The 13,266-nt window shown below is 32.8% G+C and overlaps 1 protein-coding gene across 2 annotated transcripts in view; it reads left to right on the forward strand.

Moving 5' to 3' along the window:
• Fbxo42 (F-box protein 42) overlaps window positions 1-13,266 on the forward strand; it is a 96,213-nt gene that overhangs the window by 7,715 nt on the left and 75,232 nt on the right. For both annotated transcript variants that reach the window (XM_085825789.1, XM_085825790.1), the window contains exon 2: window positions 5,505-5,741. In XM_085825789.1, the coding sequence (XP_085681915.1) occupies window positions 5,505-5,741 (237 nt within the window). The remainder of the gene's footprint in view (window positions 1-5,504; window positions 5,742-13,266) is intronic.

A 13,266-nucleotide genomic window follows, 5' to 3' on the forward strand; every position in this document is an offset into this window, starting at 1 on the left:
AGTGAGACTGTCTGTTAAGATTTTTTTGAAAATACTAGTGAATGGAAATTAATTAATTTCTGGCTAATTGTCGTGTCGCAATGATTAAGAATTTAAGAAAGGAAAAAGGAATTTTCACTGTCCAAGAGCTAATAGACAGACTAAAGGCATGAAATAGGCCCATTTTTTTAGTAACAGTATAAGTCTGAAGACAATTAGCTTTTTACAATATATACAATTGAGTAATTACACCATATACAAATCCTTCAACTGACAGTCATCCAACTTATACTGCCTTCTCAGGTTTAGGAACAAATTATCATATCCCTATCAGTTAAATGATTTAGAGTGAGTATTTAACGCCTGCTCTTTTTTTAAGGCAATGGTTGATAAATTGAATGGGAATTAGATTATTTTTGAGGATTCCTTCTATTCGCGGAAATATTTGGCCTGACTAGAATTGCCGGTTTGGCTTTAACTTATAACTCGAGTAAAGACGAAACACTTTCGTATTTACGTATTTTTATCAATTATTGTTCATTGAACGGGAGTTGGTTTGTTCCCCTTGAAAAGTCAACTAATTTCCGATCAATGACAATGATTACATGTTTTTAATTTTTCCTTTTACAATTGAAATTTTATTCTTCATGATGATTTAACTCCAGTCCCTGTTAAAACATTATTAACATTTTGCTTTCAAATTACTTCAAAACATCTTTCAAAATATAACTTACCAATATGGATTCACACTTTTAAAATAATTCTACTTTAATTAAACTTAGGAGATAATATAATCAATTAATCAATACTGTTTAGGAAATAAATTATTCTTAACTTACTTTGCAGCAATTGCGCAAGTAGTAATAACTTGTTTTCGCACTAAATGAATTTAAGATCATACAACATTATATATATATATATATATAATACAAACACGATTTCTACACAGCCTGTGAAGAAATAGAGAAATATGATTGCTCTTGCAAGACACCTCTTTTAGAACCTATAAAAATCTATCCTCAAAAGTTAAAAGAAGTAGCCCTAACAGTTACAGCTCTTCCTCCTACTCAAGTTAGCGTGGAAAGACTTCTTAGCTCTGAAGTTTAACAAATCAGATCTACAGTCCTCTAATTAAGAAGATCTTGCCGAAGCTGTGCTGTTTCTTAGAAGTTATTAATCGCAGATTTTCCATTTCACAATAAATGTTAATTATTATAAATAATTTGCTGTGCCATAAATTTTTTTTTTTTTCTGTAGCATCTATTACTTCTTTTATAATAATAAAAAAAAAAATAAGCTCCAACACATGTGTATGTTTTACATATATATGAGGGAGTTGAAGTCAGAGTTGGATTCTTTAAAAGATTCCAGGAGTTGGCCATTTTCCCTACTGACTCCACAGCCCTGAATGTAACTGTGTATACAAAATTGTGGAATACCTATTACATCCATAATCATGTTTGAAGTAAATATTGTGTGTTCAGAGTTGCTTTATACAATAATAAAATGTTGAATTTGGCCACTCTGTTTGCAAGACCATCTTTTTATCTGTGCAGTATCTTCAAGCTATCTTTCATGATGCATCATATTTGTGCATGAGTTAACATCTCTTTACAGCATTTCGATCATGATTTAAGAAGTGAATTGGTTTCACCTTCTTCAAAACTACATCATCACACACATTCATATCATCTTTAGCATTTTATTGAATATAATATAGCCTATTCAACTGAAAAATTTATCTGATTGTTTAATGTTTTTCTTGTTGAAATTATACTGCTTACTTAAGCCTATAAAATTCGTTGTATATATCTTCTGTCCTCTTCCTCATAAATTTTTTCCTTAAAAGTTGCTAAAACAACCAAATAACTCACAAAAAATTGCCTACTAAAAAAACATTTAAGGACAGATTATTTTTAGATGTAATTATTATGTCATTTAATAACTTTCATAAATTTCTGGAAATGGTTCTAAGAGTACTGTTCTCATGTATGCATATATATATGTAATTACAAATGGGTAAAAATTTATGGTACCCCTTGGCGACTCGTTTTTTTTTTTTTTACTCCAAGATCGGCACCAGGAAGGATCCGTGGCATTTTCCAGATGGCCGCTACACAAAACCAAAAAATGCAAAAGTCGAAGACTTATGCAAACATGGTGATATGTACATGTACACATCAACCTATTTGCACTTCAAAAAACATCAGATAATTGCACAAACTAGGCATTGCACACTGCCTTAACTTTGTCCATGTACACATCAACCTATTTTCACTTAAAAACAAAATCGGGAAATTGCTTAAACTAGGCATTGTGCACTGCCTTAACTTTGTCCATGTACACATCAATCTATTTTCACTTAAATAAAATCGGAAAGCTGAAACAAAATTAAAACTGTAATTGAAACCAGAAAAAATTCGCTGCTGTCGTAACACACAGACGAACAAATAACCAAAAATACATATTTCCTATCATAAGATATTAAACAACAAATCTTTTAACAAAAATTACTGCACAGAGACAAATAAATAAATGAAACATCAATTTTTTTTAACATACCTTTTTTCACGTGCATATGTTTAGACTTCTCACTACCATCTCCTCCATCCTCCAGGTAAGCAATTCAGTTAAAATTTTCATCATTTTGGCTCATCCGCTGTTAATCAACATTCATCCTCTTACCCATCTCGCACATACTCAAATGATGGTACCCACTGCAAAATAATAGCAAGTTCAAAATCCAAGACCATACCAAGCACATGCAAGCAAACACAGCAACTGAAATGAATAGTAATAACCAAAAATCCAGGTTCCAAAAGAGTTACTATTACAAAAAACTGCAGCGGACTTCCAGATTTCATGAACAATCAATACCGCTTGCCGATTTTTTCAGAATAAAACCAAGGGCTACCATACAGTAAAGATTTTAGCCCATGAATATATGTGTATACATGCATATACACATATACAGGGTGATTCTAAATTGTTTATTACAAATGAGGAGGGTTGATAGTACTCATCCAGGTAAGCAATAATTACCATAGAGCATAGGGTCACGTTCCACTCTGAGAGGCAGAAAAGAGGAATATTAGAATTCCAACCTGAACCTGCAACATTGTTGGGAGAGCGAATGAATAAGACCAAAAGTTGCACAATCAGTTTTGTGAAAAACTCACAGAGTGCACAAAATGGATTGGCGTTCGAGTGTTAATTTGAGCTCAGACTTTGATGGCAGACACTCAAATGCACATCTAATAAAGTGGTCTAATAATGTGGTCACAAGGTCTCAACCTCAAAAATGATTGCAACAAGTTAATTATCTAATCAGGGGCTGAATATTATCAACTAACTCCAACTTCTGCTGTACACTGAGATTAGCATGAAACGTTCATGCTGTGTTCCGGCTGTCAGAACTTCATGTCCCATAGAAGGGCACTTCAAGTAGAATGAGCGCAGCACAGCAAGTCCTGCAGAACAGGATAGAAGATGGCAAAGGGGAAAAACTGCTACAGTTTTTCCCCCCAATAGATAATTTTTCTCTAATAATTTAAATAATATATGTACATATGTGCATACATTCTACATTTCTGAATCTGGTACCGATAGCAGAACAGTACCCTTCTAAGTTTAAAGTAATGCAATAACTACAAAAGAAAAAAGTTGATCAAATATTAACATAATCACAGATGTTTTAACATGCTTTAATAAAGGTAGTGATGATTATTGCTAATTTCATTTTATTTTAGAATGCTGTAATAAACTTATTCTAATATACACCAAAGAGCATTACATTATGACCACCCTCCATCTGTAAAAGGGGATCTTTTAGGAACAAAACAACTGCACATGCGCGGCTAATTTTGGAGTATAAAGTGGGCTATTCATTGTGTTTCCAAACATAGTACGATTAGCAACATAATGAGAAAAGCAGCTGATTTATCAGACTTCGATAAAGGTCAAATTGTTATAGCTTGATGACTGGGAATATCAATATCAGAAATGCCGTGTTTGGTAGTCTGTGCATGTGCAGATGTTGTGAGCACATATCGAAAGTGGTGTATGGATGGTGAAATGACAAGTCGCTGGGCAGCAGTGTGTCATCGATGGCACATTGACTCTAGAGGAGAGTGGAGATTGCTACACATTGTTCACCATGACCGAAGAGCTACAACAGCCGAAATCACCACCAGCTGCAACAGTGGTGGCCCAGACAGTGTTTCTCAAACACACTGTGTCAGGTACACTGCTGCGTATGGGCCTATGCAGCTGGAGGCCAAAGCATGTCTCTGTACTGACGGCACGTCATCGCCAGCTGCGTCTCCAATGGATCGAGGAACATCAGCATTGGACGTTAGAAGAATGGAAGAAAGTTGCATGGTCTGATAAATCATATTTCCTGGTCCATCACATTGACAGCGTGTGCAAATATGCCAGTTTCCAAGCGAAACCTGTGCTCCTGGATGCACAGTTGGACGGAGACAAGCAGCTGGTTGTGGGATTATTATGATGTGGGCAATATTTTCATGAAGAACTTTAGGACCCATAATCCCCATAGAACAATCCCTGACATCTGTGTGCTATGCAAACATCATTGCAGACCAAGTTTACCCATTCATGACATCAGTATTTCTGGAAGAGAGTGTGTGTTTACTAACAAGATAATATCATAAGTGTCTAATAATCAAGGAGTGGTTCGAGGAACATTCCAGTGACTTTCAAGTCAGGTCTTGGCCTCCAAATTCACCTAACCTTAATGTAATAAACCATTTGTGGTCCCACCTGAAAAAACAAATTTGTGCTGCCACACTACCCTCTCGCAATGTGTGGGAATTTCAGGACAAGTTGATGAGCTCTTGGTACCAGATACCTCAGATTATTTATCAGCACCTCGTGGTGTCAATGCCACATCGGGTGCTGGTAGTTTTGAGGGCTAAAGGTGGTCCTTCATGTTATTAATAGTGTGGTCATAATGTAATTGCCCTTCAGTGTATATGTGGAAAAAAGCTGTTAATTAAATATTGAAAACCAAACTGTATAGCTAATGTATAACATCTTTGTATTACATTTAATGCAAACTAAAAGAAAGAACATGAACAGTTATCAAATAGTATGATTGAAAAACATTTCAATACCAGTGGTTTTACCAGTGGGGCTGTTAAATTCTCTGAATACTAGTAGTATGACCCAGGCCCATATCCAAGTAAAACAGCCTGGCTGCAGGGTTGATTTTTGCAATTTTTTTGAATGTGTAACATGAGTATGAATTTATTTCCCTTAGTAAATCTTCCATGAAGGGCTCCGTCTTCAAACAATAGCTATCATGTGCTTTGCCATAATCAAATACATAACCTAACCTAAATTTTAAAGTATGTAAATAGAATTCTATTTGATTTTATATGAATGATTTTTATTCTATATCAATATTATTTATCTTTTTTTGTTTATTATGCATTAAAAAATAGTAAATTCCTTGTGCAGTGTTATAGTATGCCTATTCATATAACTATTTATTTTTACAACAGATGTGGTTCGAAAAACTCAGAGAGATTTTTACAATGCTGTTTGTGGCATGTCTGTGCAATGGTGTCATTTAGTTCCAGAACCTGGGCCTACAATTTCCAAAAGGTATTCCCATAGTGCTTGTTGCATTGGTAATTCTATGTACATTTTTGGTGGATGTACTACTGCAAATACTACATTTAATGATTTGTGGCGCCTGGATTTGGGAACCAGATGTTGGATTCGACCCCTTGCAACAGGTAGCAAACAATACACATACTGATGAATTATTTAGAAATTTTTAAGTTTTGTTTGAATTCATATTTACTTTGTTTGAAATTTGTGTATTTCAATTATACTATCTTTGAACATGTTTTTATCATTTTCTTAAGACTCAGAAAGTTTGTATGAAAAGTATACACCTTTTGACTTCGATAATTTAGACTTTCGTACCTTGAAATTTTCAGGAAGTTGAACTTGATATAAAAATGTGGAATCCAAAATTAATGTTAATTTTTCAGTATAAGTAAAATTTTTTATTAATAAAATTTTTTCAATAGTTGCTTTGGTTTTGATTTATCAAAGCTCAAATTGTGTATGTAAATATATGCTAGTACATGAATTGCTGGTCATCCAGAATGCACCATCATGAAATAAGCATCCAAAAGGCTTCATAAACCTCGATATGGAGTTACAGGATTAACCCAAATAATTTAGGATTTATAAGGGAGCCAGGTGTTTGCATTCATCATTGAAAAATGGGTCTGGTGTATAATGGTTAGCTATAATTTGAAACTTAATTTTTAGGTATATTTAACATATAACCTGCACCCTTCTCTTTATGAAAACATGTGTGATGCTCTTATCTTTTGAAGTTATTCATTTGAAAAGTATTCCTAGTCTTTAGAACAGTGGTATACTGAATTGACATGGTATTGACAAGTGGTAAAGTTGTATTCATTGCAGGTGTACACAAGAATGTTATTCTAGGGTATTGAGAAGCAGGACATTATATGGCGTAAGAATGCACTTCCAACCCAAATGAATGTGGGAAATTAGGAGTCAGATCTTTTCTCTTTGTAGCTATTTGAATCTGTGATTCTGAAGTGAACATCGAAGTCTTTAGTAAATCTCATTTGCCTTACTTTGAATACTATTGATCTAGTGTTCCTTTTAGTAGTAAATATGGCTCTTGCCAAATTAAACAATACAGTGCTGTTTCAGTTGCAAAGTCATTCAATTTGGGAAAGAAAATAGAAATCTTGCAGCAATGAGGATGTCTGGTGTTGGTGAAAACTGCATATGTGAGTGGGGGGGGGGAAATCACAGTCATTAGTATACCAGACAATAAATTTGCTTTGTATAAAGGAGTAACAAAGTGACCTTCCTAGAAGAAAGTGTTGCAATTAAGTCCTATAAAGTCGCAAGAATGGATTGCTTGTAACAAGAAACAGTGTATATTTATTTGCCAATTTTGCAGGCAAAAATAATGCAAATGAAAGTGAAAACTTTAAAGTAACTTTTAGCTCTATAAGAAAAAACAAATATTTTGCAAAGTTTTCTGAAAGATAAGGACAACAAACTGATAAGTTTTCAGAAGTATTTTATTGACCTGTGAAAGAAAAAAAAAATTTATTGTCATATATTGCAAATAATGTGACAAAAAGGGTGTGAAATTGTCGATAAGAAATGTTTGGCAAAAGCATCCAATTGCCGTAAAGAATCCAGAAAGTCTTTTAGTTTGGGACATGTTTAGATCCCATCTAACGGATAATATGAAGAAATTGTTGGAAGAGTTTAATACAGACATGGCAGTTATTCTAGGCAGATTAATGCCATTAGTTCAGCCTTTAAATGTGTATATCTATAAACTACTCAGATAATTTGAAACGACGATGGATTACATGTATGTTAGAAGGAGAAAAAACATTTATGAAAGGTATTTATAAACATTTATAAAACTGATTTAAAATGGATTCAGAAGAGATTTTTTTGTGACATCTGCATGTACGTATGTATGTATCTCGCATAACTCAAAAAACGAGTAGCCTCAGAATGTTGAAATTTTGTATATAGGACTGCTATAACATGTAATTGTGCACCTCTCTTTTTGGTTGCAATTGGCCCCACCAAAACTCGTATATATACACATTTTAAAATCATTATATATGTAATGATTTTAAAATGCATAGATGAAGGCACTGGAACTTTAACAGCTTACGATACTGTGTAGATGACCGAGAAGACCGTAGTGTGGCAGAGTGGAAAGCATGAGGACGCAATGTAGCACACCGTATCTTGAAAAATCACAATCTTTATTTTTTTTTTACATATGTCAAATCATTCTTTTTTCAGACAAGATGTTTTCTAATTATATTTGAATACATAAACTGCATTTTGAAGTAGAACATCATCTTAAGTAAGTAAGCAGCAGCAGCATGGTTTAAGAGCGTCTTACCAGCATGAGAGCTATGCGGAAAAGGGGCAGATTTATAGTACTTTCAAAGGAAGAAGGTTGTGAGTGGGATTCAGTTCAGAGTTTTGGTTTACAATTAATTTGATTGGAAAGAGGCATCTGCATTAAAACGTTACGTAAGATAGAAAAATCTGGAACCTGTGAGAAGAGATGAATTTAGGGGCAGATCACCAAATTTAGATGGTCAATTTTGAGGTCGCCAATTATTTTTTGGAAACAGCTGTCATATTTTGTTATATCTTACATATCCCCCCTTCAAAAGAAAGCTGGGTGAGCAGGATGAAAGAAAAAGCATTGGAGCAGCAAAATGTGAAAAATATGAAACATAGTAACTTTTAAACAAAAACTATCATCATAGAATTTTAACTGATATTTTGACTCAATTTGACATTTCATTAAAAGTCATAAAATTTTGAATTATTAATTTTAAGCACTATGTTCTTTTAAAACAATAGCATATTTTATAGTTCTGAGGTAAGATTGTCCAATGAAATTTTGTAAAGTTCTTGATTCCACACGGTAAAAGTTCAATTTTTTTCACAAAGTAAATGTTCAAATAAAAGTCTTTCCAATTTTTGTTGATGAAAATATTTCTATTATAATACAAATTAAGATGCCAACTTTCATGTTATTTAATTATGTTTTTTAGGGAAGGCATTTTAAAATATAAAAATTTTGTAACACATCATTCATAAACACAACAAATCTCAAACTTTCCACTATTATTAAGACGTTTAAAATTTATTCTTTACAAAACTTGAAGACTCCACAACTTTCTCTAAATACCAGCATATCCATCATATTGGTTTTGTTTATCAGTTGAGCAGACTGGTGTTTATTTCTCACCAGTGGCCAAAAGATTTGCCAAATTAGCAGTTACTGTAGAAAAGACCTTTGTTCCTTCGATAGAGGTAACTGGCCTTTTTCAAACTGCTGTCATTCAATTATAAAAAATTAAAAACACACTCTATTTTATGAAAAAATAAAAAATACTTAGATTTAATAAAAAAAAATTGTTTTCATAAGGTGAGAGCCTTCAACGTTTATCTTGAAAACATAAAAGAAATACTTACAATTCAAAAATTTCAAACACTAATTTCATTCTTAACATACAGTAAAAATGAAAAAATATAAATTCAAAGAAACTTAAACAATAGTACAAAAATCTTATTCACATTAGGAACCTTCCCTAAGCAAAACCTTCAAATTCTTTACCTAATTTTTACCAAATTCAATAATTTCCCAATTCAGAAATAACAAAACTACATTTTAAATAAATCATAAAATTTCTAAATTATTAACTTTGATTTTAAAACAATTTAAGCAAAACATTGCCATGAATAAATCGTAAAAGAATGCTATTACCTATAATATAAAGTCATTTAAAAACGCAATTTACTCCATTTGGAACTTCATACCACTTCAATATCACATTAATAACTTTTGATAATATTGCATTTTTTGAATAAAAGCACTGAAAAATGCAAAATGTGCACAAAACACTATTTCATTCATGAGGTTGCTGACCTTCAAAGCACTTTGGATGTTTTTCTTTTTACTTGATGATCGGATGATCAGACATTACGAATATTCGAAGTGAGCCAGAAACAGTAACCATATTTCACTACGTTGGCGGCACTGACCTTGATTCCAAATACTTTCGATTTTGAACTTAGATACTCAGTTTTCAAAGAACTATTGAATATGCTGTTAAATCACACACCAGAAACAAATTTGATGATTCACTGGGAGTTTTAGGCAGCAGAGTTCGAAGACCATTGGGAAAACTTGCAGCAGGTTAATCCTGTCTTGACTTTTTATGAATATGTAATGATTTTAAAATGCGTAGATGAATTCACTGGAACTTTAACAGCTTACGATGCTGCGTAGATGATCGAGAAGACCGTAGTGTGGCAGAGTGGAAAGCATGAGGACACAATGTAGCATACCGTATCTTGAAAAATCACAATCTTTAATTTTTTACATATATTAAATTATTTTTTTTTCAGACAAGATGTTTCCTAATTATATTTGAATACGTAAATTGCATTTTGATGTAGAACGTCATCTTAAGTAAGCAAGCAGCAGCAGCATGGTTTAAGAGCTTCTTACCAGCACGAGAGCTATGCGGAAAAGAGGAAGAGTTATAGTACTTTCAGAGGAAGAAGGTTGTGAGTGGGAAAGTTTCAGTTCAGAGTTTTGGTTTACAATTAATTTGATTGGACAAGGGGCATCTGCATTAAAACGTTATGTAAGATAGAAAAATCTGGAACCTGTGAGAAGAGATGAATTTAAGGGCAGATCACCAAATTTAGAAGGTCAATTTTGAAGTCGCCAATTATTTTTTTTTTTGAAACAGCTGTCATATTTTGTTGTATCTTACATGTATACACTGTTACTTGGCTCTGTGAGCTCATTTTTTTATTTCTTATATGTTGGTAAATTGGGCATTTTTGCTTTAAAAATGATCAAATTATGTTACTCTTATCTTCCAGTTAAAGTTTTTATGCCTTTAGTTAATTTACATGCAATAGTTGCAGAATTATCAACAGTTTAAAAGTTGTTTAAGTGCAGCTAAGCCTAATTTTTCTTACCATAGCAGCCATATTTGTTTACATTTGAAACTTAGCAGAATAGTGAGTTAATTCTTTCTGCACTTTCAGTGTCTTTTTGTCAAGTGGGACCAAAAGGAAACTTAGTTTTGTGTAGTGAAAAATCTGCCTTTTTTTTTACCTGCTGACCGAATTGTTTGTTTTTGTGCAGAAACTCTAATTGTAAAAAAATTTTTTTTTAAAAATTGTTTTAACTGTATTTGATGTTTTAAGTTTTCCTATATCTTTCAATTTTTAATGAAAATATTTTGAGTTTTTATGTATTTTTGCCTTGGCACGAAGTGAGAACTGAATTAAATGAATGAGGAATGTATGTCTAATGGAATTCGAGGAAATAAGTGTTTCATATTGGGTACAAATATTGTTGGCAGTCTGTCTCCGACAGAGGAGAATGTTTACGATTAGTGCTTGCACATTAGGTAAGCGTTGCTGAATTGTCTGTGAAAAACTGTTTCTTTTTTATTTGTTTGATTTCTTTTATGCATCGTCTTAGATTTATTATAGTATTTGAATAGAACTATAATGATTAGATAATTCTTCAGATATAATTTTTTTTTTTTTCTTTCTGAGTTATAAAATCAATGAGATATAACCCTGTTAAATGAACCTAGCGCCAGAGTGTATATGGTAAGTAAATATAGTGAATTTTAAAGAGTGAGTTTATTCTATTGTGGTTTACGTGCTATCGATGAAGTAAATATAATTAAATTCAATAAGTTTAAATAAAATGCAGGAAAAAATGAGTGTAATTTAATATTTCGTATAAAGAAGTCATGTGGTGTACATGTCAGTTTTTTTTTTTTTTTTTTTTTTAATAATAAACATGTTCATTATACACTCAAATGTACAGTCTATGTTTAGGTAATCAGTGTCACTATTAATTACACTAACTCTAGTATGAAAGATTTTTTTTTTAATTACAAATAATATCTTATTTTCAGAAAAAGGTCAATTGTAAGGTTTTATTATGTATAGAGACTTCTATCAAAGTCTTTCAGACCCTACTAGATAGTGAGTTGTGTCTTAGTCTGAAAATAATTGCAGTGTCTAAAAGCTTAAAATAACCCTTTTTAATTCTTCTTAATTGAACAGAAATCCGCAGCTTGTGCCACAGATGAATTTTAGTTACGAACTTTGCAATGCATGAGCACACTCCCGGTGCTTCATTCTTAAATTTGAGGGCTCTGCAATACTTGCATAATTTATCCATCTTTCCAACAACTACATTTCAATGAAGACTGAAATCATAATTAACACCGTAATAGAATTCAATAAGATTTATGTCAGCATGCAGTGTTTGTCTGGATTGAGCAATGCGTTTTGAACGTTTTCCAGTCTTGCTCATCGCTTGTCTGTTTCAGAGGAATGGGTTTGAGTAGTGTCTACTCAAATGTTTTTTCCAGTCTTTCTTCCCATTGCTTGTTTGTTTCTGAAGCTCACACTGCCTTTTTCTTTGGTGCTTGAGGTTTAGATCAAGAAATTTATTTTTGTTTTGGTGGCATAATTGATTTCACAGTGGAAGTAATTCTTTAGGATGGCTATTACAAATTCACTTTCAAAAAGTAAAGAAAGTGCTTGTGATGCAATAAGACACATATTAATATGTGCGTGCTAATGCACGAAAAATTAAATATTTTATGCTTTGTAGAATGATAACACACTTTAAAATATTTTAATTTGGGCAGTGGCAATACATTTCTCTTAAATAGCCAAGTTTCTTTATTAAATTCAAGACAAGTTAATATAATTATGCTTTCTGAGTAGCAACACATTTTTTTTTATATCGCCGAGTTTTTTGATTAAATATGAAACATATATATATATATATATATATATATATATATATATTATGAAATGTCAAGGTACGGTAAGATAGCTTTCTCGCAAAGCAGGTTTAGGGTTGCCACATTTGGCGACAAAATTGGCAATATGCCATGGACGGATGGAGAGCCTTCTGGAACGAATTCTTACTGGTTTAGCCCAGAAAGTTTTTGAACACAAGCCAAAAGCTATATAAACCCTGCTGGTACGTGAAGAGTTAGTCAGAGTCTCGTCTAGCAAGTCAGTGAATGAGAGTCCATCGAGTTGATAGACAGTCAATGAGTGCCAAGATGGTGATCGAGTGCACCGAAAGAGTTTCTTAGTGCATTGTTCAGAGAGTGTGTTGAGCTTTGGGAACGACTGAACCGAGGAGTCGGGAGTTGTATCTGGTGTTTTGCAGTGAAGTTGTCTCCACCGTTATAGCCTGATAACCTGGAGGCTGTGTTGCTGATTGTGCCAGCGTGTTTATAATAGTTCTTCGAGAACTGGAAACATGATTTTGGAACTGTCTTGAATAATACTGGCCAATAAAGTGTGTTCTGATACTTCTTCATGAAGTGCTGTTGTCGTTATTCACTCTAAATCCGCACAAATCCCGTACGTACGTAACGTAAAGGAAGGGGAAAAACATAACAATATTATGCTTTTCAGAGTGGCAATACAAAACTTTTAAATCACTGAGTTTTTAATCAAAAATTCGTTAAATTAGCATAAAACATATGTATATAAAGAGTGTGTATCCCATGGAATGATTTTGAGGAATCTTAGGTAGACAGTGACTTTCCTCTTGTTTGAAGGTCGAGTGAAACAAGTTTCATAAAGATCAGAATTAAACTTTAGATTTGTATAAAATGCAAACAAACAAGCATTTATATA

The sequence above is a fragment of the Stegodyphus dumicola genome, chromosome 10 (assembly GCF_044657685.1).
Source record: "Stegodyphus dumicola isolate Sdum_Otavi_A_Nest chromosome 10, ASM4465768v1".
NCBI classification, from domain to species: Eukaryota; Metazoa; Arthropoda; class Arachnida; order Araneae; family Eresidae; genus Stegodyphus; species Stegodyphus dumicola.